The sequence below is a fragment of the Cyprinus carpio genome, chromosome A8, assembly GCF_018340385.1.
Source record: "Cyprinus carpio isolate SPL01 chromosome A8, ASM1834038v1, whole genome shotgun sequence".
Taxonomy (NCBI): domain Eukaryota; kingdom Metazoa; phylum Chordata; class Actinopteri; order Cypriniformes; family Cyprinidae; genus Cyprinus; species Cyprinus carpio.
The window spans coordinates 23094582-23121333 of record NC_056579.1 but is presented as its reverse complement, the minus strand read 5'-3'; the positions used below and the strand labels follow the sequence as shown (position 1 = coordinate 23121333).

General features: G+C 37.4%; 1 protein-coding gene across 6 annotated transcripts; it reads right to left on the bottom strand.

The window, feature by feature from the left end:
* Positions 1-2088: 2088 nt before the first annotated feature.
* Positions 2089-23671, bottom strand: LOC109058143 (NLR family CARD domain-containing protein 3-like). Of its 6 annotated transcripts, none has more exons than XR_006160690.1 (11): positions 23597-23671; positions 21909-21992; positions 19128-19235; positions 18540-18661; positions 15448-17194; positions 15041-15202; positions 14655-14828; positions 6650-6823; positions 6014-6184; positions 2890-3242; positions 2090-2789 (listed from the first exon to the last, which is right to left on the bottom strand). XR_006160690.1 is itself a non-coding variant. In XM_042762864.1 (10 exons), the coding sequence occupies exons 2-10, from the start codon at positions 21950-21952 to the stop codon at positions 3101-3103; spliced, it is 2844 nt and encodes a 947-aa protein (XP_042618798.1). In that variant the 5' UTR covers positions 21953-21992; positions 23597-23671; the 3' UTR covers positions 2089-3100. The 6 variants fall into 6 exon arrangements, 2 of the variants coding, with proteins under 2 accessions (XP_042618798.1, XP_042618799.1); XR_006160693.1 differs by having other exon boundaries at positions 15448-17060; XM_042762864.1 differs by having other exon boundaries at positions 2089-3242.
* Between the last annotated feature and the right edge of the window lie 3081 nt (positions 23672-26752).

Below are 26752 nucleotides of genomic sequence, written 5' to 3'. Positions count from 1 at the left end.
GCTCTCTCCAGGCAGTTTGACCCGCCCAACATGATTTCAAGCCCAGTGAGGATCATTCCCCCCTCCAAGATTGTGGCACCAGTCAGATGGGGAATAGAGTCCATTGTCAGAAAGGCACAGCAGCAGGAGGCTGACCCAGGTAATGGGCCTCCAGGCCGTCTCTTTGTACCTAAAGCAGTGCGCTCTGATGTTTTGCAGTGGGGACATTCCTCATTAATTGCATGCCACCCAGGAGCTAGTAGGACCCTAGAATTCATTGGCAGATGTTTCTGGTGGCCTGAGATGGCTGAGGACATCAGAGCCAATGTTGCTGCCTGCTCCATTTGTGCTCAGCATAAGGATTCCAGATCCCGCCCACAAGGTCTCCTGCTACCCCTCCCTGTTCCTGCTCGGCCATGGTCACATATTTCTATGGACTTTGTAACGGGCCAACCACCTTCACAAGGTAACAAAGTGATCTTGGTAGTGGTGGATAGATTTTCAAAGGCTTGCCACCTTGTGCCACTGCCAAAACTTCCTTCAGCTCCACAAACTGCTGAGATTGTTTTGCAGCATGTTTTTAGGTTGCATCCCCAAGATGTTGTGTCAGAACGTGGTCCCCAGTTTTCATCCAGGTTCTGAAAGGCCTTCTGCCAGCTGACTGGAGCTACAGCCAGTCTATCATCGGGGTTCCATCCCATCTTTCATGTCTCACGTTTAAAGCCTGTTAAATACAGCCCTCTGTTTCATGCCACCAGGCCACCCCCAGCACCACGCATCATTGATGGTCAGCCGGCATACACAGTCCAGCGGCTACTGGACACTAGGCTGGTTCATGGAAAACATCAATTCCTCGTGGACTGGGAGGGATTTGGGCCGGAGGAGCAGACTTGGGTCCCTGCTCGCCACATACTGGACAAGAGTCTTAAGGACTTAATTCGGCTCCACTCGACCCAAGCCATTGGGAACATCAGGAGACGTTCCTAAAAGAGGGAGTTCTGTAATGTTCTGCCTGAGATTCCCTGGGTTCACCACTGGATGGCGTACTTTCAACACCAGATCACCTTTTTATTAGAGACTTGTGGCACACCTGTATTGAATCTCACCTAATTGCCAACCTTATTTAAATGCCTCATTGTCTATTGTTCTTGTTCAGTCCTGATGTCTGCTCGAGAATGATGCTGCCAAGGATTTTTGGGTTACAGATTTTGCGGTCTTCTGTTGAGGGTTTTATTTTTTTTTCGAGTAAAGAACTTTAAGAGTCAGACTCTGAGCCTCTTGGTTATTTCCTCTGCATCTGGGTTTGACCTGCTTCAGTGGAGCGGTGGTTAGCATCAAGGATATACACGCCACAGACCCGAGTTTGATCCGCATCTGGATCATAACACTATCCAACATGACTTCAATGCACCACAAGCCTTTGTGTTTGCTGTGATCATTGTCATGTCTTGTCCTTCCTTGGTTAAGTTGTTGAGGATTATTCAGTTCTGTTCCCATGGATTTCTGATTCTTGTGTTTTGTTTATCTTTGTTTTACTTAATTAAATTGATCTGCATTTGGATCCTCTTTATATTAGTGATGCAAAGTCTGATTAATTTCTGTGAACCGGTTCATTTCGGATAGTTTGGCTCATTGAACTAGTTAAAAAAAAAAGCCAATTCAAGGGTTTAAGGCATCATCAAGCAATGATGTCACTATGCATTTATTTTCTAACAACTCAGTGCTATGTTGTATCAATGAAACATTCAAATAAAGTCATTTGTGTCATCATATATTGGAACATTCAAATAAAAAGTTATTTGTGTGAACGCATACTGCAGATTATTGCCATTTAATTCACTTAATTTAGTGGTGTTTGTGGTCACAGTTTCATTTGCGGATCTGTTATGTCAGATACGGCAGACCAGTATTGACTAGCCTTGGATAAGATTCCTAAAAGTTTTGCACATACAGCACACATTACAGACACTGATGCACAAACACGGATATGTATAATGTTTGCTTTATATCTTTTGTTATAGTGTTATTTTTTTATTTGGTTTTGTTGCATGTTTATTGTATTATTTATAAATCATTTGACACTTTGCATTGTTTTTTTGGTTTAATATAAAACATCTGGCAAACAATTAGGAATTGAATACTCCTGTTTTATGCAAGCAATACACATTTGTAACACTTATGTTAACATATGTAGTGTAAAACTGTAGTTTATGGGGAGAATATGGAATATAAGCACCATCTAGTACATATTTTGGGTGAATTACAAATGGTATTTTAGCACACTTGAAGGACACTGATAGAAGAGGGCCCTCAGGGTATGTTTACATGATAAAAATGGAAAACAATTTATGCATTTGGCTGTTCATTTACACGACAGAGGCCAGGTTTCAAAGTTTTTGCAAACGATACTGGTATCATCTCTGTGCAACTACAAAAAAAAAAAAAAAAAGTGAATGTTGGTCAAAACGGTGACCATGCTCATCTGGATTACTTGTTAAGTCTATACATATTTGCGCAGGCACATAGTGTTTCTTCACAAAGTAACATCGCCAACTACTGGCGCTATCATGAATAAAACAGCGTTTTAGTTGTTTTTGTGTATCTGTCTGAAAAGAGATCGTTTTGACAATGTTGTCATCAGTATGTGAAACCAAAAGAAGCATGTATAAATATACAATATATACAAATCTCTTGGGAAGCAGTTAGACCAGATGCAAATACTGCTCCCTCAAGCCAATGAGCAACAAACTACAGAAGATTTGCTAGTACTTCCCTCTGGCATGGTACTCTGGAGGAGTATGCTGCTGTGCCTGGAGGAAAGAGATTTTGTCTGATGTGTTAGTTTGCACTGACACAACATGATGGTTCTGGACTGATTAGAACAGAAACAATAAATTATACAATACATACCACATTTTGACTTGTAAGGTGACCTCCTCAGAATATCCTTGTATGTGAAGTCAATGAACTTGACTTCAGATGTCTCCCTGTTAATTAAAAGTTTCTCCATTTTGACGATATGGTGAAGCACTTCAAGGAGGCAGCACATGTGTGCAGCATGAGCCACTTGCTACATGACTTGCCATGCTTTCTCTTTGTTGAGTGCTGTCACTGTGACACCTCATGAAGTCAACAGATTCTCACAGGGAGAGGGACATTCAAGGATCATGACAAAGTGGTCACCTTGGTTCTGCCAGTCCAGCAGCCTGATGATCTCTGGCACTCTGGGGCTTTTATTTGCCAGGATTGGGAGAGGTGATCTCCTTTGGAAGGGGGTTTGGATTATCAGACAAAAAGACAGACAGTTTTTATGATGGTTAGAGGGAAATTTCCGAAATTGGGATTTAGCCAGGCTTGGACCAGTTTGTTTTAAAAATTAAAATTGTCTTTTGATTAATATTAATATGAGATGCTTTATATTGCGCAGCCTACTCTGTGTCTTTTGTCTTTGTGACATATTTCATGACCACCTGATGAACTAAACAAACCATTCTCTTGTATAAATTGAAAAACTAAAAAAATACACTAAAAGGGCTTAGAGTGAGAAGGATGAGTCAGGGCAAAACTTTGTTAGTCAGGCTTAATTTATTTTTTACTTTAAGATCATCCTCTCTGAAAGTCTGTTATCTTAGGTTGTACAGTATTTTGCAGCACCAAAGTACAGTTGTTATTACGCAGTTATTTTACAAATTATATTATTAATATCGGAAAAACTACTGAGGTCTGGACATCAGGGACCTCATTGCTGGATACGATTGTGATCTGTGTTTAGAGTTCTGAAACTTGCAGTATATTTTTTATAGCACAATTATATATAATTACACACTTATATGTCAACATATCTGGCAAAATATGATTTCTCAATCATGACCCTTTTAATATAGGTATAGGTAAAAGGACATTCCTGTTATTCTGTGCCTTTTGTCTAAAGATCATGATCCTACTGATTAAAAATGCTGAACTATATAATATTTCAAGATGTAAAGTGCTTATATTTATTTGCCTTAGCTTGACCAAAATAATTTCTCCTTAGCATGATTATAAAAAAAGTTATTATAAAATGTGTTTAATTTTTCTACTGTAAATTTTACTGAAACTATGGATGCTAAAATAAAATATTTAAATAAATGTTCAAGTATCTAGCCAATAACAAAGTAATGTACAACCTTAAATTGTATTTACGTGATTAAGAAGTAGATTTGTATATTTTTGTCTGCAAATATTTATATCCAATTATTTGCTATTAATTAGGTTAATCAGTATACCACGTAATTAATTTGATGATATGTAATGTTCACAATTATTTTTTTTATTTATTTTTATTATTAAAAAACAATTCCACATACCATTAAACAGATACACTCTATCCTCATAACACATCTTACAGTCACAATTACAAAATTCTATAAATTATACATTATGCTTAGATTATATATTACACTTAATATAAACAATATTATTAGCCAGCCTTACCAAAAAAAAAATAATAATTGTGATAAGCTGATTCATTTAACTTCTCAAGAGGCTAACTTAGAAACTTTAAGCAGATATGACATTATTAATCATCCACAGCAAAAATAATAAGACACATTATTGTGTTTGTGTTCTGAGATCTGACAGCCCTTGTGTTGAATGCTGCTGGGTCAGTTCAGATGTTTGTTCAGTATGGGTCAGACAGGTGTGTCAGTCATGTTCATCAGAAGAAAGCTGTTTGCCTTTTGTAGTTAGTGTCAGTGATACCAGGTTAATGTTTAATGTGTGATTTATGGCAGGTGAGGCAGCAAACTGAAATATTGCAGAGAATAAAATCAGACATACGGTACATATATACTCATATGTATATATATATATATATATATAAAAATCAGACATACGGTACTTATTTAATTATTTGTTTATATGCTGATGTATAATAATATTTAATAGTTATAAGCAGAAGTAGAATGAAAAATAGATATTTAAAGCGCTTTAAATACTCATTTCAATCGTTTTTTGAAGTAGGGATTTTTCACATTATTTCCTACATTTAGATAGGTGGGCAAATGCATTTTTGTGTCAGTGCATGCATTGTTTTAGTTTGACTGGGTCGGCGTTAGCTTAGCTTAGCACAATGAATGGAATCCTTTGTTGCCAGCTAGCATGGCCTGAGTAAAAGTGATCAAAAAATTAAAAAAACCCCACCTAATTACTTCTTGTGGCCTGCGTATTCACAACGAGTACAAATAGCGATCTAGATTAACACTAGGCGATTTCCTAGGCAGATATTGACTTGGGACTATATTATGGGGAAGCACAGGCGAAGCACTGCTGCTTAGTCGAAGCACTGCTACTTCGGCGCAGAGATATCACGCAACACATGAAATCTCACGACTTCCGTCAACATACCGGCGTGCAACGCGTCAAAAAAACAGAAGAAGAAGAACATACCGGCGTGACCTGCACCGAGTGTCTTCGCTTTTTTTGCGTGATATCTCTGCACCGAAGTAGCAGTGCTTCGCCTAAGCCGCAGTGCTTCGCCTGTGCTTCCCCATAATATAGTCCCAAGTCAATATCTGCCTAGGAATTCGCCTAGTGTTAATCTGGATCGCTATTTGTACTCGTTGTGAATACGCAGGCCACAAGAAGTAATTAGGTGGGGTTTTTTTTTAATTTTTTGATCACTTTTACTCAGGCCATGCTAGCTGGCAACAAAGGATTCCATTCATTGTGCTAAGCTAAGCTAACGCCGACCCAGTGAAACTAAAACAATGCATGCACTGACACAAAAATGCATTTGCCCACCTATCTAAATGTAGGAAATAATGTGAATAAGCCCTATTTCAAAAAACGGTGGAGTGTTCCTTTAAAAGATGGTACAACCCTGTCAACTATTGCATCACTGAAGCTACAGAGAGGTGTTTTGTTAGTCTCATATATTTCATCTGAACTGATGGACGAATTAAACAAAACACAAAAGAGAGAAGATATAATTATCAAGAGAGAGAATTTGAATCCTTTAAAATATTTAATAAAATGAAATAAAATGATCACTTACTGAAGTTTCTCTAGATTACACTGTGGATCCTCTAGTAGGTCAGAGAGCTTCACTCTTGAATCTCCTGGTTTATTAGAGCTCAAATTTAGTTCTCTCAGGTGTGAGGAGTTTGATCTCAGAGCTGAAGCCAGAACAGCACAACCTTCCTCTCCAATACTGCAATCTGACAGCCTGCAGAGAGAAAGAGAGCAACATGTCACGATTACAAATGAACAAACACATAAATGCAGGATGAGGTAAAAATTACTGATACATCCCAAAAAAGCATCATAAATAAGAAAGTGTGGGTGTTTAATTTTATGTGTCCATGGGAGTGACATCTATACAACTGTTGTATTTCATCCATGCAAACGCAATACACACACCAGGGTTTAAAAAGCAGTTTTGTGAACCAATTATATTACGGCTAAATTTGCATTTCTAGAGTGGTTTTATTTTGCTCAGACTTCAAATGAAAATGGCTTTTTAACACTGCACAGAGGTGACACTTTGTAATTTCTCATATAAGCCTCTTATTAAATATTAATAAGAAAAAAAGATGTCAGACAATTAAAAATAAAAGGAAGATAAAAGAAAATTACTGAGAAGATTTTATAGAATATTTTTAAAATATTTACTAAAAAATAAAAAAATTACAGTAGTTTCTCTAGTTTACAGTGTGGATCCTCCAGTACATGAGACAGTAGCTTCACTCCTGAATCTCCTGGTTTATTAGAGCTCAGGTTCAGTTCTCTCAGGTGTGAGGGGTTTGATCTCAGAGCTGAAGCCAGAACAGCAAAACCTTCCTCTCCAATACCACAGCTTTGTAGCCTGCAGAGAAAAAGAAAACCCATTCTCACTTTACTTCCACACATTCAACAAGCAAAATGGTTATGATGATGGGTAAAAAAAAGTGTGTTACTGAGGTGTCCAATAAATGGTAAGCATTGGTCTCTATGTGATGCAATGCACTAATAATAGGTAATATAGGTAATATATCAGAGGCCATTGTAGAAATATGCTTCTCAACCAGCTTTGCCCCTGGCAACTGTAATCAATAATGCAGTTCAGACTCATGATGCACATCTAGAACTGGTTCTGTGATCAATAGTTTAAATTGATCCTTTAAACTTTTCTTGCTTTCTGTAGAGGTTTTTCTGTCCATCAAAGGTTTTGTTTTTGTTTTATTTTGTTTTGCTTTGTTTCAAATACAGCCCAACTGATATGAGGTTTTTGGGCCCAATACCGATATTAGGGAGTAAAAAAAAAAGGCAGATATTACTATATATAGGCCGATAGTCTTTTTGTATATTATAATACAGTACCAGTCAAAAGTTTGGACACTTTCCCATTCGTGTGTCGAAACATTTGACTGGTACTATATATAGAATACAGTATATACATAAAATGAATATATATACATAAACACATTTCTTGCAATGATCACTCAAATGTGGTGAGGCAGGGTATTTAACAATTTAACAATAAACTTTACTATCCAAAATTAGTCTGACATCAATGCACTGAACAATGAAGTTGAAGTTTATTCAACTTTAATTCAATTAAATTCCATTCAACTTTATTCTGTTGAAGTTTATTTCACTTCAGAACATTCATTCACGGATTTGCGCTACTGTCTTCATACACAGACAAAACTTACTAATGAAGTGTGAAGTGTGACATAATATACAGCTGTAAATAAATACAATATAAATTCACGTCTAGCGCACTTTAATGCCCTTTGAATGTAACATGTAGGCTACGTTCCCTTGGAGCTGGAATCATGACGGAATTGCACTTGTGGTAATTTTGGTCGAATATTGAATGTTGAATGATGAATGGACCTTATTATTTATTTGAAAGTGTTGACTGGTCTCACTATCTCGCGAAAGCACCGGCGGATCTCCAGCAAATTTGGGGGATCCCTTCAACTTGAGAAGCCCTCTCAAACATCACCTTCCATGCATCGGTACCCCCAGGATCGCTAGATTGGTCAGCGCCGGACCGCAAATTTAACCACCCGTAACTCCTGAACTATCGATGTGGGGGTGGTCTCATTCGAAAGAGGGCCTCTAGACATACATTCAATTCGCATTTGAGAGAGTTCCTCATGCTGAAGGGATCCCCCGAATTTGGTGCGTTACGGAGATATGGCCATTCAAAGTTTCAATGGTTTTCCATAGACTTAAGCTTTAAAGCGTTTCATCCAGGTCACCAGTAGCAAACAATGGAGCGCGCTCTGCTGGACAAGCTAAGTAATTACACCATTTCAAGCATTTTATCTGCATTATATGTTCTTTAGTAAAAAAAAAAATTATTTAAAAAAAAAAAATAAATACATATATATATATATATTAGCGGCATATTCACTGATACAGATATATCAGCGACAGGCTCATATCAGCCGATAATATCAGCAAAGCGATAATTTTGGTGGTGATTGTTAATAACCTATTGCATCTTTAATTAATTGTCCAGCTGATTCAGTTTGATCATCTGTTCTCTGTTTTGTGCCTTGTTGTTTTTAAATGTATGTTGACTACTGTTGGAATCTTTAGCACTGAAGATAGTCTAGCCAGGACTGAAACGTTTGCTTTTTTGTATGTGTGTGCACAGTCACTTTTTTGTTTGTGCACTTTAGTTTTTGTTGTCACCTCCATGTAAATCTTAAGGAATAAACTTCTGTTCTAAGGACCTTGAACTTTGCTTTTCCTTTGGTGTGTGGATTTTTTGCCTAGGCTTTTTGTATTTTTCTTCTGTCAATCTACACACCCAATTATAAACTTACTTTTTTGCTTAACCTAACTGGTGCAGACATTTTTCATACTTTTCATTTTCTGTAATCAATAGGACAGAGATATCAGAAGCAGAAAGAGCTTTATTGCCAAGTATGCTTACGCATACAAGGAATTTGTTTTAGTGACATAAGCTTCCAGCACACAGAGACAACAACAACAACACAGAAGAAAAAAAAACACAAATAAATAAATTGAATGAACAGTTGTGCTATAGATGATAATGGAATAGAGTAAAATGCAGAGATGTACTTGGATGGAGGAGTAACAAATAAATATAAGGATATTGCACATTTTATTGAATAAGTGGGGAACATTTAACTGTTCATGAGGTAGATTTCCTGGGGGAAGAAACTGTTTTTGTGCCTGGCTGTACTGGTATTTGCAGCTCTGAAGTGCCAGCCAGATGGTAAAAAGGGGGTAACTTGGATGGGAGGGATCCAGAGTGATTTTCTGAGCCCTTTTCCTCACTCTGGATGTATACAGTTCTTGAAGGGTGGGCAGGGGGAGCACCAATAATCCTTTCAGCAGTCCGAACTGTTCTCTGTAGTCTTCTGATGTCTGATTTTGTAGCTGAACCAAACCAGACAGTTATTGAAGTAGACAGGACAGACTCAATGACGGCTGAGTAGAACTGTTTCAGCAGCTCCTGTGGCAGGTTAAACTTCTTCAGCTGGCGAAGGAAGTACAACCTTTGTTGGGCCTTTTTAGCTTTTACCTGTTGCCTGTCTGACAGAAAGCTGGTGATCCACTGACAGATAGAGCTAGGAACAGAGAGCTGAGTCAGTTTGGTCTGGAGGGCTGTTGGGATGATGGTGTTGAAAGCCGAACTAAAGTCCACAAACAGGATCCTCACATAAGTCCCTGTTTTGTCCAGATGTTGCAGGATGAAGTGCAATCCCATGTTGATTGCATCATCCACGGACCTGTTTGCTCGGTAAGCAAACTGCAGGGGGTCCAGTAAGGGTCCAGTGATGTCCTTCAGATAAGGCAGAACCAGTTTTTTAAACGACTTCATGACGACAGACGTTAGAGCCACAGGTCTGTAGTCGTTAAGTCCTGTTATCTTGGGTTTCTTTGGAACGGGGATGATGGTGGAGCGTTTGAAGCAGGAAGGCACTTCACATAACTCCAGAGATCTGTTGAAGATCTGTGAGAAGATGGGGGCCAGCTGGTCAGCACAGGTTTTCAGACAGGCTGGTGTAACGCCATCTGGGCCTGGTGCTTTTCTTCTTTTGTTCTTCCTGAAGACCTGGCGCACATCGTTTTCACTGATTTGAAGTGCGGGGGGGGGGGGGGTGGTGCTTTTCTTTTTTTGTTGTTTATGAATGACTGGTGAGTATAGTTTTTACAGTTGGTGTTGGGTGTTTTGTATCTACAATAAAATTCATTCAGGTCATTAGCAAGTCGTTGATTTGCCTCAGTGCAGGGGGATGGTGTCTTGTAGTTAGTGATGGCTCTCAGTTCTTTTCACACTGGAGTTGAGTCGTTGGAAGTAAACTGGTCTTCCAGCTTTTAAGCGTAGGTCCTTTTAGCCACTCTAATCTCTTTGTTCAGTGTGTTCCTGCCCTGATTATACAAGACTCTGTCCCCATTTCTGTAGGCATCCTCTTTGGCCTGACGAAGATGTCTGAGTTTTGCTGTAAACCATGGCTTATCGTTGTTGAATTTTAAATAAGTCCTGGTAGGAATACATATATCCTCACAAAAAATAATATAGGATGTTACAGTCTCTGTGAGTTCGTCCAGATCGGTGGTAGCAGCTTCAAAAACACTCCAGTCAGTGAGGTCGAAACAAACTTGTAAATCCTGCTCTGTTTCGTTGGTCCATCTCTTTACAGTCTTTACTACAGGTTTAGCAGATTTAAGTTTCTTCCTGTAGGTTGGTATAAGATGAACCAGGCAGTGATCAGATAGTCCCAAAGCTGCTCGTGGAACAGAGTGATATGCATCCTTTATTGTGGTATAACAGTGATCCAATATATTACTGTCTCTGGTGGGACATGTAACATGCTGTCTGTATTTTGGCAGTTCACGGGAGAGATTTGCTTTATTAAAGTCCCCAAGAATGATTAAAACAGAGTCCGGGTGTTGTTGTTCTGTCTCCTTGATCTGATCAGCGAGTTTCTGTAAAGCCAGGCTTACGTGCGCTTGCGGAGGGATGTAAACACTTACCAGAACGAACGAGTGAAACTCCCGCGGCTATAAATTAAACTCAGCTAAAACTGAAGCCATGGAAATAGGATGCAATCTCCCAACAGAATTTAAGAAAAGGTTTAAGTTAAAATGGGATCAGAACAAAATAAAATATTTAGGCATTACAATTCCCAAAGAAATTGACAAACTGTATTTATGTAATTATAAAATTCTGGAAAACTCCTTAAAGCAGGATTTTAAACGTTGGAAAATTTTGCCTCTTACGATATTTGAAAAAATAGGAATTATAAAAATGAATGTATTGCCATGTTTTCTTTTTTTTTCAGAACCTTCCCTTGTATCTAACAAGTTCATGCTTTAAGGAGTGGGAAAGAATGCTAGGAAAGTTTATTTGGGATGAAAAGAAACCAAGGGTTAAACTTAAATTTTTACAACAAAATAGGGAACGGGGGGGTTGGGTTTACCAAATTTGAATCTTTATTATCATGCAGCCCAAGTTAAAAGCATTTTAGTTTTGATGAATAATAAAATGAATCCTAAATGGAAAACTACTGAGAACAAATTGGTAGACTCACCCATCTCACTAATTTTCTCAGAGCAAACGGCAGAAAGGGTTAAATATTTGAATCACTCTATTTACCATACATGGAAAAGCTGGAAAAGATTAGGTAAAATTATGAAAATAAAATCATCCGATATGGTTTGCCTGAGGGAAATTAGTCAGGACCCAGACTTCATTCCAAATCGTATGGATGAGACTTTCAGGATATGGGAAACTAAAGGACTCACAAGATTCCATAAAATGTTCAAAGATCATGCAGTTGATACATTTGAAAATCTATCTAAGGATTATAACCTTCCAAGTAACAATTTTTTTAGATATCTCCAAGTAAGGAGCTATATAATAACAAATATACAGTCTTTTCAAGACCCTAATCCTATCGTGGAACATATCTTGAAAGTCTATGAAAAGCCAAGCTTTAAAAATGTAACGGGACAAATTAATAATATTTTAAACTCTTTGGAGAAAGACATTGGAATAACAGTGACTGAAGAGGAGTGGAGTCAGGCATGTAAAAATGTTTTCTGTTATGTAAAGTCCCCCTATTGGCAGGAATATGAGTGGAAAATATTGGTTAGATTCTCTAGAACACCCCTGAAAATTAGTAAATATATAAACCAAACACAATATTGTTGGAGAGAGTGTGGTGAATGTAATGTTGATTTGGCTCATGTCCTTTACACTTGCTCAAAAATCCAGCCATATTGGGTTAGTGTGTTGGAATTAATGAAGCAAATTTGTGGTCAAAATACTAATTTTGAACCACTACATGCCATGCTTGGCATACAGCCGAAAGGTTTAAATAAAGAAAATTATTATATCTTCTGGGTGTTGGGAACTACTGCTATTAAACAAATAACTTGTGGTTGGAAAAAAAAATTGATCCACCCAGTGACCCAGGTTAGATAAATGAATTGAGGCTGTTGAAAACTTGTATGAAAATGAAATTATAACGCATAAGATGAGAGGCAAAATGAAGTTATTCAAGATGAGATGGTTCGCATATGCTAATCAAATGCATTGAAAAACAAAAACCAAGCATGGATTGGGACTACAATTAGAGGAGGTATGGAAGTAATATTTCTGTGATATATGCTGCAGCCATATGGATATGTGTATGTATGTTTGTTAACAAGTATATATGGATATATGTATGTATGCATATGAATGTATATAAGTTAGTACTTATGTATATATAGGTGTATATGTGCTATACGTCTGTGTAAGAATGTGTATATATATATATATATATATGTATGGGGGTATGTATGCGTATATGTTTCCTTTCCTTAATTTTTTTTATTATTATTTATTTATTTATTTATTTATTTATTTATTTATTTCACTGGGTGTAGAAAAGGGGAGAGAAGGAGGAAGGAAAGGAAAGAAAGGGAGAAGGAAAGGGGAGGGGGAAAGGGGAAGGGGGAAAGGGGAAAGAGAACAAAAAAAAAGAGAAAAATATTGTGTCAACTCTGATATGTTAAATGTATGATTGCAATATGAAAAATGCCACAATAAAAAGTATAAAAAAAGAAACTCCACGGCGAATAGAACGGCTTGCAGTTAATGAAGAGTGTTTCGAGATCTGAACAACACATCTTCTTTAACACTGTTACATTGATGTAAAAGCATGTCCCGCCGCCGCACAATTTCCCTTCTCTTGTTATAAACAACAAGAGAAAGAGCACAAGAAGAGAAAGAATACTTGAGAGATAAATAATTGTATCCCTGTCCATCACAGGAAGTGAACCGTTGTAAACCTTGGCATTCATATCTCATTCTCCAACATCCCAGCAGAGACAGGAAGATGTTCCTGGCATGGGAGATTTTACCTGGCATCTCAAGATAAGGAGCCAAAAATGCTCCTGCACGATTAAACCAAATCTATTGCAACTGTCACAATTAAAATGAAATGTGAAAATCGATACATTACATTTAGATGTGCTTACAATGCCATGAAAGATATTTAAGATTTATATTTTTTGCAGAATTGAGCATTAAAACCAATTATGTTGAACATATGAATGTAAAGGCATTTATACTAGACAACAGTAAAGAAGACATCCACTTAAAACACAGAAGTCACTGACTGAATTCTGCACTCATGTGGATTCTCTCATCATAAACAATGATTATTTGATGATTATTTCCAAGGAGCTGTTGATTCTCTTTAACTAGGTGTGGATACCCAAGGCATTATGACAGACTGGGGCATCCCCTTCATCTCCTTGTGGATGGTAGAACTGTTTAGGGCAGGGTATTAATACAGACCTCATGATTATATTCTGATTCAATTTCAGCTCTCAGTTTGATTCATCTCTGATCTTGAATGAGTATCAGTTCATTTGGAAATATTTCAAGTACAAATCTCAACTCATGTTGTAAACTATATATCAGGGTAGCCAACCATGCTCCTGGAGGGTTACCTTACCTTTAGTTATAACTATGCATGAGGTTGGTTTACCTTGCTAGATGAAAATGCTTGATGAATGCTTCAGCCAGATGGTCAAGTATATGGGCACAACTGGGACAAATTTGCATACATGGAATTCACTCAAATTTAAGACATGCTTCAAGCCTCCAAATGCTTCACAGTATTTTAATTTCTGTTCAGGTGACAACCCAGGACTATTGGACAATAGGCTCTTCTCAAACTAACCCATAGACAGGGTAGTGTGGGAATAACAGCCAATCTCTTAACCACTCTGCACAAAGAGGGTAGACACCTTCCAGTTCTCTAATGACTGCAGGAGATTAAACAACATTTCCATGTTGAACAGCTACCCCATGCCTCAGAATGGACAGTCTGATAGAGCCACTGGGGATGGCCCAGTGTGTCTTGATGCTTGAGTTTAATAGGAGACACTGGCAAATCTCCCTATCCCTTAAGGTTTCCAAACCCTGTTCCTTGAGACTTAGCAACAGTATACATTTTGGATTTTTCCCACATCTAACCCATCCATTCAAGAGTTAGAAAATGTGTACTGTTGGTGTGCCACTAGGAACAAAGTTGGGAAACCGTCCCCTAAGGTATGGGAAAAGCACCCCATCCAACCATTTGCAGTAATGGGTGAAACAGATAGAGATAGAAGAGAAAGGTGAAATAATCCAACCAACTTTTAAAAAATATGACAAAAATAACACTCACTGTAATTTCTCCAGGTTACAGTGTGGATCCTTTAGTAGATCAGAGAGCAACATAACTCCGGAGACTCCTGGTTTATTCCAGCTCACATCCAGTTCTCTCATGTGTGAGGGGTTTAGTCTCAGAGCTGAAACAAGAGCATCAAAACCCTCCTCTCCAATGCTGCAGTTGTATAGCCTGCAGAGAAATAGAGAAAAAAAACTTCTCATACTTACACAATTATGTTAAAAGCATGTGAATGAGGTGTCCAGTTAGCAGTGAGTGATGGATTGCAATGCAGTGTCACTATAAACAAAAAGACAAGGATAAACAGCCAGCGCAGGACAGAAAATATCTAACAAGATGTAAAACAAGACCTTCTACCTGCATTGAATATACACAGAACTTACTTTAATGTCTTGATTTTACAGTGGGAGTGTTTTAGCTCTGCAGAGAGCAGCTTGATTCCTGTATTTTGTAGGTTATTATGACTCAGATTCAGCACTCTCAAATTTCTAAGAGCTTTGGCCAGAGCTGAACAGCTTCTCCATGTAAGAAAACAGCCACTCAGACTAGGAGAAAGCATAATAACAACTTTATGTTAAACTGCATTGTTCCTGCATTGTTAAACTTCATATTAAAGTAACAATGCAGTTTTATAAATAATATAATCAATAAACATGCTGTAGTGTAAATGAAACAACATTTATAATGAATGAACTTAAAATTTTGTATTCTGGATTCAGTATTTATTATTTCTAGTGTTTTGTTAAAATACATTTAATAGTTTACAGTACATTTAAATATAAATGCTCACTTTGCTTTTCTGCATACTTTGACCACTGGCAGCAGCCTCAGAAGACCTTCTTCTGATTGATGATATTTACTTAGTTCAAAGTCAGTAAGCTCCTCTTCTGAGTTCAGTAACACAAACACCAAAGCTGACCACTGATCAGGAGAGAGCTTAGCATCAGCGAGACGATTAACACGAGTTCCTTTCAGGTATGTTTGGACTTCTTGCTGTAGAAAATTATCATTAAGTTCATTCAGACAGTGAAACAGATTGATGGATTTTTCTGGAGAGGGATTCTCCCTGATTTTCTCCTTGATGTACTCAATTATTTCCAAACTGCTATGAGTCGTGTTTCTTGTCTGTGTCAACAGACTTGGCAAAAGACTCTGATTGGACTCCAGTGAGAGACCCAGAAGAAACCGAAGATAAAGATCCATGTGTCCATTCTCACTCTGCAAAGCCTTGTCCACTTCCTTTTTTTGAAAATCAGTTATTTCTGACTTATATTTCTTTTCTGAAACAAAGGACAGAAACCTGAATAAAGCAGCAAAAAACTCCTGAATGCTCAGATGCACAAAGCTGTACAATTTCCCCAGACACAGCCCAATGTCCTCTCTGAAGATCTGGGTAAAAACTCCTGAGTACACTGACACTTCTTTGACATCAATGCCACATTGTCTCAGGTCCTCCTCATAGAAAATGAGGTTGCCTGTTTCCAGTTGTTCAAAAGCCAATTTGCCCAGTGAAAAAATAGTTTTTCTGGCCTGTTGAAGATCAATGTCACTTCTCTCATCATACTTCTGGGTCTTCATTTTGGTCTGAAAGATCAGGAAGTGTGTGAACATTTGAGTGAGAGTTTTGGGGATCTCTGCAAAATCTGCTTCATGCAACATTCTCTCTAGAACAGTGGCTGAAATCCAGCAAAAGACTGGTATGTGACACATGATGTACAAGCTTCTTGATGATTTGATATGTGTGATAATTCTGTTGGCTAGACTCTGGTCATTGATTTTCTTCCTGAAATATATTTCTTTCTGAGCATCATTGAATCCTTGAACCACTGTGACCCGATCGACACACTCAGGAGGAATCTGACTGGCTGCTGCTGGTCGAGAGGTTATCCATATGAGAGCAGAAGGAAGCAGCTTTCCTTTGATGAGGTTGGTCAGCAGCACATCCACTAAAGCTGATTGTGACACATCAGACAATGTCTGATTAGATTGGAAATTTAAAGGAAGTCGACACTCATCAAGCCCGTCAAAGATAAAAATAACTTTATAATCATCAAGGTCTGATGATCTCAGTTCCTTTATATCTGAGAAAAATCGATGGAGAAGCTCCATTAGACTGACATTTTCCTCCTTCATAAAATTCAGCTCCCTGAAAGGAAGTGCAAGTATGAGATGGATGTCCTGGTTTGCTTTTCCCTTAGCCCAGTCCAGAATGAACTTCTGTACAGACACTGTTTTTCCAATGCCAGCAACTCCTTTTGTCAGCACACTTCTGATGGGTTTGTATTGTCCAGGTGAGGGTTTAAAGATGTCATTGCATTTAATTGGTATTTCCTGCTTCTCTAGCCTTCGGCACATCTCAATCTGTCTCACCTCATGTTCATTATTGATCTCTCCACTGTCTCCCTGCGTGATGAAGAGCTCAGTATAAATCTCATTCAAAAGTGTTAAGTTCCCTTGATATGATATTCCCTCATTTAGCCACTGGAATTTCTCTCCCAGTCTGGATTTGTGTTTTTGCGGAGACATATTATCAAGTTCTGATGGAAACAACAGAAACTACAGTGAAATAGAGTACTTATTGCCATGCTTTATATTCAGAGTGACTTACAATGCAAGGTATACATTTTTTTCTATCTGCAGGTTTCCTAAGAACATTATACTCTACCAGTCAGACTACCAAATTACTGACTATGAGCCAAATGTGATGTTGGATTTGGGTTTTGTTTCATGTCTTTTAATTTGTAGTTTTATACCTGGGTTTGTCATGTGGATTTCTGTTCCCTCATATGATCATGCCATGTGCTTAGGTGTGTTCAGCTTGAAGCAGGACTGCGCAGACTGATGGGTGTTAGACATCAAAGTATCGCAAAAGTGATTAGAAGAGAGCAGACAGCTATTCAAATCACTCTCTCTGTACTTTGATGTCATTGGTCTGTGCAGTGCCACCTCAAGTCAAAACACATCTTCTCTTACTTTATGTGTTAGGCCGGTTTCACACTGCAAGCATGAGTGGCGCGTAAGCAGCGTATATTTTTTTCGGTGTGCATGTTAACAAATGAGTGCATTCACACCGGAAGCAGCAGCAGCAACACTTGAGTGTCAAGCAGACATGACGCGTGAGCAGCACTGAAACAATGGTTTCGGCGCCGAGTCTATTTTTGCATCCAGTGTGAATACTCTTGTGAGTCTGCAGCTGTAGCGAAGATGAAGTTACGCTGATGTAAAGCTGATGCGAAGCTCAAGCTTGTGGTGCAATGCAGGCTTTATGTTTATAATTGATCTTGTTGTGTGGTTCCTGTGTTGTCTTTCCATTGCTTCATTGTTTGATTACTCTTAGGTGTTCCTTATTATGTCTTTAGTCCATGTGTATATACAGTCCTCATGTTTCCTTTGTGTTTTCGCCTAGCTTCGATGTTGTAACCCTGCTTTTGGTGAGTCTACTCAGGTCTGTTTTAGTCAGTTCAAGTAACTCATTTGGTTTTGTTTACTTTATGTTGGTTTAATTTATTGTTACATAAAACTGCACTTGGGTTCAGTCTAACTTGGCAATGGTGGATTTTGTTACATCTGCTTCTGAGGGGGTATTCCAGAAAGCAGGTTATTCGACTTGGAAAGTTTGGGTAAGTTTATTCAGAGTAAGTGGATGGCCTTAACCTTCGATTCCAAAAAGCTTTTGGTTAATCAACTCAATGGTTCTATGTTTATGTGAAACCCTACTTTCTGGAAATCTCCTCTGACAAAAGTGTCTTTTAATGTTTAATCAGCTCCTCCTTTCCTCCATTGACTATTATATACTATTAAATGACCATACGCTGTCTGTAAATTGGTTGAATACATTTGGGAGGTTCTATTATCTATTATTTAAAAGGTCCAAGCTCTTACTTTTCTGTAGCATAGTAGTGAGGTCTGTTTGATTTGCCTTTCTCTGAACAAGCAATGTAATGTACGGAAACCCATGTTGGACTTTTCTCTGGCCTTCATCCTCTTCCTCCATCCTGAGTTTCCTGGTAAAGTGTGTATATACAGTATTAAGCACACAACCATACCACTGATGAATAGGCATTATTCTATTATTCAACTGTGCTCCAGAATAACTTTGATCTTAACAGTGCTTCAGAATCTCAACTGCCAGCTCAACATTATTTATTGTGCATTGTTAAAAAATATGTAAAATGCCTATAAAGGTATAAGCTAAAGTAAGTGAGGAAAAAATCAATGTAAAAATGGACACAAACGTGGAACAAAGTTCTGTGGAAGTAGTCACATTCAAAATGAAGTTTGTGGGAGCAGACAGAAGCACAGCAGTAAACAGAAATCTTCCTTGAGAGCTCATTGATGCATGTAAACTTTACAAATATGTATATTTACACAGTATTTGCATTGAAAAGACCCTATCAAACCAAAATGACACAAAATTATATATATAAACAAAAAACATTGAGAACCAATCCGCCATGAAACTGTCCTCACCTCAGATCAGCAGAAAAATCTCCTGAACTGAAGTTGATTGTATCATCTATTGACTGGTCACTCTTCATGGAAACACAGCTGGGTTCATGAGATTCTTTCTGATTTAGACTAAAACGCAGAAGCAGTTAAACAGTATTATTATGCACAAAACAGTATTATTATGCAGTATTATTATGCACAAAATTTCAAAGCTCTGAGGTAAACACTCATTTTGTCATTGTCACGCCACTGTAAATCCTGAGAATCATCACTTTCCATTGACAAACAGCTAGTTATCCAGGATAAAGAGATGAGACTGTGTGTCATGGTTCCTCAAATCTTGTCTTGGAGGGCTGCTGCCCTGCAGAGTTTAGCTCAACCCTTACAAAAAAAGAAGTTTATTCAAGAGTGCTATTAGTAGGCTATACTTTTAAACTAAAAATAGGAAAGTTGTTCATTGTTGTAGGGTAGGGAACGTTATTACGCATCTTCTATACAGAATTTCCAAAACAAGCGAAGAAACCAAAACAACAGATGCTTCCACATGTAATTTAACACGATCATCAGACATAAAACCAGCATAAAACTGTGTAACATTCTGGAATAAAATGTCGACCCATAAAGAGGTAATGACGGTCAAGCTTTGTGACTCCATCTATGTTTTGATTATTATTCTGAATCCTATTAATAGTCTTTTTCCGCTTTTTGTTAAATTTTATTTCTTAATTTTTTTATTTATAAAACTTACCCACATTAAAGTGTTTATAAAAACTAATGCAAGAAGCAAGATTAAACTTTTTTTGTTTACAAGCAGATACCCTGTTCTTTCTTTTGATGTTTTGTGTTCAGATATATTTACATAAAATATATACAAATTAATACCTAAATAAGGATATAGTAGTATACTGAAAGGATGATGTAAAGTTCACTTAAAGAAAACTTACAAGTATATTTGCAGTATAAAACTATTAAACTAGTAGTTTACTGAGACAATACTTCAAAGTGCTACAAGTATTTAATTAGTAAACTATAGTATAACTGTTCACTTTTAGTATAGTTGCAGTACAAACTAAAAACATAGATGTAAACTAGTTGTGTACTCAAAGTTTACTACTGTTATACCTGAAGTATACTTAAAGGTAAACTTTTATATGCTAGAAAGTGGGCCAATTTAGTCCCATGGACCATTGAAATACTACACTGACATTTGTATACTTACTCCATAAAGTATATTTAAAAATGTAAAAAGTATACTTAAAGGTGTCATCGGATGCTACATTAACTTTCACAAGTTGTTTGAACTGAAATGTGTGTCAGCAGTGTGTGTACACAACCACCCTATCGATAAAAATCCACCCAGTGTTTTTTTTTTAAACTACAAAAATCGTCACCCCTTTCTCAAATCGAGCCGATCTCAGATGCCTGTCTGTGTGACATCAAACAGACAGGCCCCTCCTAAGATAGTCTGATTGACAGTAGCGTTTCATCACAGACTGGACTGGTGTCTTACCTTAGACCCGCCCTGAATGAGCTGTCATCAGTCCGCCATTGTTTAACTGCCGGAGCAGATTTAGAAAAGAACGTCTCCTAAGCAATTGAGGTGTTCTGTTGTTGGATGTTATAATGAACATAGCAGTCATCATTTACTCCCGACATCTGAGCCACTGAAGACTCAGTGGATTATGTTTGTTTCTGAAGAGAGGCATCCCCGATCTACATAAATGTGTCTGTTCGCGTGAATCATTCGTGATCCAGCTTCCCCTACATAAGTGTAAGGTTTTTATGAATCTTTGCAAATCGCCTTTCCTAATGATGTGCTAATTAGCAAGTTTCACAATGAATGCGGCTAAAGTAAACAGTCTCTCTGAAAGCAGTTCGGAAGAGAGGGGTGGGTTCAGCAGAGCTCATTAACATTTAAAAGAAGTTGCTACAAAATGGCTTGCTCTGAAAAGAGCTGTTTTTGACAGGGTAAAAAAAGGTGTTTTTTACACTACCATTGAGAAATTTTAACCAAACTATGTTACAGACTTTTCATTAAGATCCTAAAGAATCATATCAACTTGTGGAAAATGGGCATCCGGATGGCCCCTTTAATAAAATAAACTTGAAGTATACTTCTTTTTGGTAACGAAAATCTCACTTGCCTGTGATTTTTCTAATGATCCTGAAGACTTTGATTAGCTTGCTCAGGTGTGTTTGATCAAGAGTGGAGCTAAACTCTTCAGGGCATTGGCCCTCCAGGACAAGATTTGAGGAACCCTGAAATGCAGGCTGCATCCGAAAACTCTTAAATGCTGCCTTCAGAGGCAGCATTCCAAGGCAGGAAGGCATCAAGGCACGTTTGAATCCAAATTCTGCTCTAATTTTGAAGGCAGCATATGTATCCTTCGCTGCCATTCCGTGACTGTTAAGCTAAAAAAAAAAGAGATGCCGTCTGAAAGTTGCGTTTGGTGGTCAGTTTGTTTGTAAATGTATATTTCTGACTAACTTTTTGCACTTTTGATGTTAGTTCTAGCGAGAATTCAGTATTATAGTAATTAAATATTCATTTAGTTATCACAAAAACTTTTTCTATTTTGTTGTAGATCATTAAACCATTACGCTGCCTCAGAAGTGATTCTGAAATCAGTTTCATGAGGTGCCTTCATGGTAGATCGTTGAATGATTAGTCTTTGCCTCATATACGTTAGGTTTTAGTTTGGTGAGTTGGTTTCATGTGTTATGCTTTTTCAGTCAGAAAGAGCACTGCTATTCAGATGCTGCATAATAAAAACATTAGACAATCCTTTGAATCTCACTCACCTCTTGACCATTCTTGTGTTATTCTCTCTCTTTCGGGAAGTCATGACATCAGTAATCTGTTAAACATTCCTTTGTCACAACAGTCTGTATAAAAAGTGAAAAAAAGTGAAAGTGATGTGAAGCCAAATATGGTGTCCCATACTCTAAATTTGTGCTCTGCATTTAACCCATCCTAGTCCATTCACACACACACACACACACACACTCGGAGCAGTGGCAGTCATTTTTGCTATGGCACCCAGGGTGCAGTACGGCGGTAAAGTTAGTTTGATGTTTGACATTCATTTGACATTCGTTGTTTTTTTTTACCCAGGGTGCCTTTGTGTCACATATTATTGTTTTAATTATTAAAGCTCCGGTGTTATGTGTTTTTACCGGCGGGGGGTTCAGTGCCTTGCTCAAGGGTATCACCTCAGTCGTGGTATTGAGGGTGGAAGAGAGCGCTGGTCATTCACTTCCCCAACCGAAAATTTCTGCTAGTACCAAGACTCAAACCCACCACCTTTGGGTTACAAGTCCGACTCTCTAACCATTGGGCCATGACTGTATATATCACTTATCTCCACACTTACAGATCTAATTCATTCACTCAGCAGTTTCGTTCTGTTTATCTGACAGACCAGATCTAACAGACTGCTTCCAACCTGTTAGTTGACAACAACATCACTGTTCATCTGGGTTTTACAACACTAATGGCAATAATAAGGAAGCTTGTTGACCAATTTTATGTATGTTCCATTGCACCATTTATGGTGAGTAAGTAATGCCTAGGGGTTTTTTTCGCAAAGAAGGACAAAGTCCCATTCCATATACTACACCCTTTCTTTTCTCGGACAAGCTGCCAACCTCCACCCAATCTGCTGAGATCATCACAACTTTCAGGAAAAGGCTGAAAACACTCCCCTTCTGCAACAAATGCTTTATATAATAACTTCTTATAATATTTTATTTTATTTAGCATTTTACGTCTGCTTTTGTATACTAGGTTGTACTTAAATTTGATATTGTGTGCTGCAAATATTAAGGCTTTTATCATAAAATGTGTATGATATGCATCTGGGTAATAGCATCTGCAAAGTAAATTTAAATTAATACTAAATTAATAAAAATAACTACAGTATAAGAATAACTACCGTAAGGTTTAATTTAAGATAAAGTGAATCAGAGTCCAAAGTTTTACAGGCTTTACTGTAATCTTGACTGTTGGGTTTCCCGTTCTTACTGATAGTGATTTTATAGTGACTGATATTTAGAGGTAATAAAATCATCAGGCTGTTTTTCTGCTGGCTGCTAGTGGGTGAGTCAAGTACTTTTCACTGAAAACAGAATCTTCAGGATATTCTCTGATTCCTCTCTCTTCATCACTTTAATAAAGTCCAAAATACTAATAATATAATAATAATGAAATGAATTGCTAAATCCTTATAATAATAAAAATCTTTATAAGCCTTATGAAGTCTTTCTACTTTTATTGTTATAATATTAAAATACACACAAGCACTTTCTGTTTCAGGAATTCTGTTTTTAAAGAGCAGACAATAATGATCTTCTTATGTTTTAGATATAAGCCCTTATAAATATTACTCCTACATTTTGATTTAATTTTTGTACATTCCAAGAATTGTTTGACCAAAAAACATTGAATTAGCTGTGTAAAGAGAAGTAAATAATTTCATTATGATACTTACAGAGTTTTTCTCTTTGAATGTGGTTTATATTCCTCTCATGAGTAAATGGACTTGACTTGAACTGTCTAAAGACTTTCAACCATAAAAGAGGGAGGTGCAAAGCTTTATGAGCTCTCAAACAACAAGCTGTTCTTTTTTGACATTACCTTTTGGACAGATATTTATGTATAATAGAAAGTGAATAGTTCTCTTAAGTAAATCTCAGCTCACTACACATTAAGGCTAATTCTGTGTGTGGCTAAAAAAAAGCAAACACACATATATATAATGAAAATTATATATTTTATTAATAAGTTTTCTTCATACAAATTCTTTTGTATGAAATTCTTTTGTTGTTTTAACCATTTCTAGTTTTTCAACTTGCCTTTGACTTTTCTATAGTGAAAATCCACACATCTTTTGTCCACTGATCATAACTATAATACCATCTGCATTCACAGATTTGATACTCATGCCATTTGGTACAATCTGGTAGGCATAAACCACACAATAAGGGTTCTATAGCCAGGAAATACAACATTCCATGCAGACAAGTGACAAACCTGTCTAATACCTCTCTGGACCTTAAATTGAGTGCCTACAGATACAGTAAGCCCCTTTATAGTTCTTTTTTTTACTTTGGGCTGTTTTATAAATTGTATTTGGGCAGTTTTTTCTTAAGCGTCAAGCATATACAGTACACTTTCTTGTACTTGAAGTGTGCTAACTTTTCTACAGTTTAATCACCACGAATACACAAATTATAGCAGCTCTTGTACAGCCCTATACACCTTAGTCAGGGTAGCACTATATTTAATATTTACAGCAATGAAATCAAGGCTGTCAGGGACAGAAGTAGGCCTACAGGCATATTTGGCAGTTGCGCTTGTGTATTTTGCCGCATCTGGTGCATGTCACAGCATTCTAAAAACATGGCACTCAAGTTGAAATATGTTCAACTTAAAAAAAAAAAAAAGTCTCAACACCTTCAAAATGCCTTCTGCGTGAATAGACCTTAATCAGCTTAGACGCCATACTGAATTTAACACAGATGCAAATGAATATGTGAGGGATAGATGTACAGTCTTTACAATGGCATGCACTGTATAAAGGTCCTAGATCATGTAATTTCACCACTAACAACATTCACAACTGTTTGATGGAGCTTTGTCTACTGTTTTTTTTTTTTTTTTTTTCAAAAAGACATTTCATCATCTGAAAAATCAGCATGTTGTTAAACAACATCACAATCAGATCCACATTAAATTCAATATGGCATCTAACCTGCAAGCTCTGTATGCTGGCCTTGCTGTGTTTTTGACTTAGCAAAGAACCGACTAACAGGACGTTCACACTAACTGCTTTTCAGAGCTGAGCAGATTACTTAAAAATTGTAGTCCATTACTGATTACAGATTACATGATGAAAACTGTAGTAAGTAACATAATCTAGGTTACTAATTTTTGGTAATATATTCTGACTACTTTTTTTTTTTTAGATTACTTTTAGATTACTTTTTATCTAAATTGTGTTAAACTTACCATTAAATGTATCATATTGCCATAAAAATGCAAAGAGAATGAAAATGTATTAAAAAAAATTATATCAACATCATAAAATGCATTAAACATTACCTTAAACCAGGGTTTTGCAAAGTCAAGTCTCCTTTATTTATATTATATAGCACTTTATGCAATACAGATTGTGACAAAGCAGCTTTACAGTAGCTGCGTTTACATGGAACTTACTAATCTGATCATAATAGGACTAGAAGCACAATCAGAATAAAAAAGTCACATGTAAACAGGTCAGTCGGATTGAATTGGCCAGATCCGATCGGATTGTAAGGGGTGGTTCATTTCTTTTGTAATCCGAGCGAGAAGACATGTAAACCCTTGATCGAATTGAAAACCAAAACTGGAAAGTACTGCGCATGCGCAGTGACGTAAAAATAGCGTAGTGACGTATGACGCGCGGAACGAGGTGTTCTTCCTGGTGAATAAAGTGTCCCATCATTATAAAACTCCCCTTTCACTCAGCGTCTGTGAAGTGGAGCAGGACAACGTCCCACCAGTCCTTGTTTAAGACTCTCATCAACAGACAACTGGTATTGGGTGGGGGAAGGGGCACTTTTACCTTTTTTTTTTTTTTTTTTTTTTTAAGTAGCCTAAGCAGCATTGCACAACAGTTAATGTGCTGGTCGTCAATTAATTAGTAGTCAAAGAAGATAAATAGCACGTTTGCTTTTTAAAACTGTATGCGACAACAGCGGGAAACTCTGTATATTCATGTAGTGTGCACATCTCAAAAGATTCAATCAGATCAGAAACTTGTGACATATAAACGCGCACATCAACCAGATCCATGTAAACACTACGTTCTGATTCATCAAGCAAAAAGTGTCCATGTAACGTACCTAGTGAGGAACAGGAAAATAGTTTTTCAATAATGCAAGAGGACAATAACAAACAGTCAATTTTTCCAGTTAAAGTCAGTTAATTGATGATTCAGTGATGTCATCATCCAGTTCAGGTCTCTTCCAATACTGTCTGTGCAATCAGTCAAGCGTTCCCAACTAAGCAAGCCAAAGGCGACAGTGGCAAGGAACCAAAACTCCATAGGTGATAGAAATGGAGAAAAACCTTGGGAGAAACCAGGCTCAGTCTGGGGGCCAGTTTTCCTCTGGCCAGATGAAACCAGCATGGCACAATTTAATTCCAGGCTGCAACATAGGTCAGATTGTGCAGAGGACTCATCTGGTTCCCATGGTCTTGTCTTGATGGCTGTCTAGTTGAAGAGGTCTTCGCAGGGGAACTGTCTCCGCTGACATTCAGGGCTGTAGAGGTCGTCTCTAGGTGCTGATCCACCATCTGGACTGGATACAGACTGGATCTGGGTGGCTACAATGATCTCGGTATAAGAATGAAAGAGACAAATATTAGCATAGATGCCATTCTTCTTATGATGTATCAAGTGCATGGTGTTATCGTAAGTGTTCCCAGTTCCGGTTGACCTAATTAATGCAGCCTAATAATCCTTTGTTAGGATTTGAATTAGAAATGTGATAGTGTATTTTTAGTATCCCTTTGGCAAGCAGAGCAAGGTTTGTTTGTTTTCAAGTGTTTGTTTGTTGATATTGTGAATGTGGGTTGAGTTTATTTTCCTTTGTTTATGATT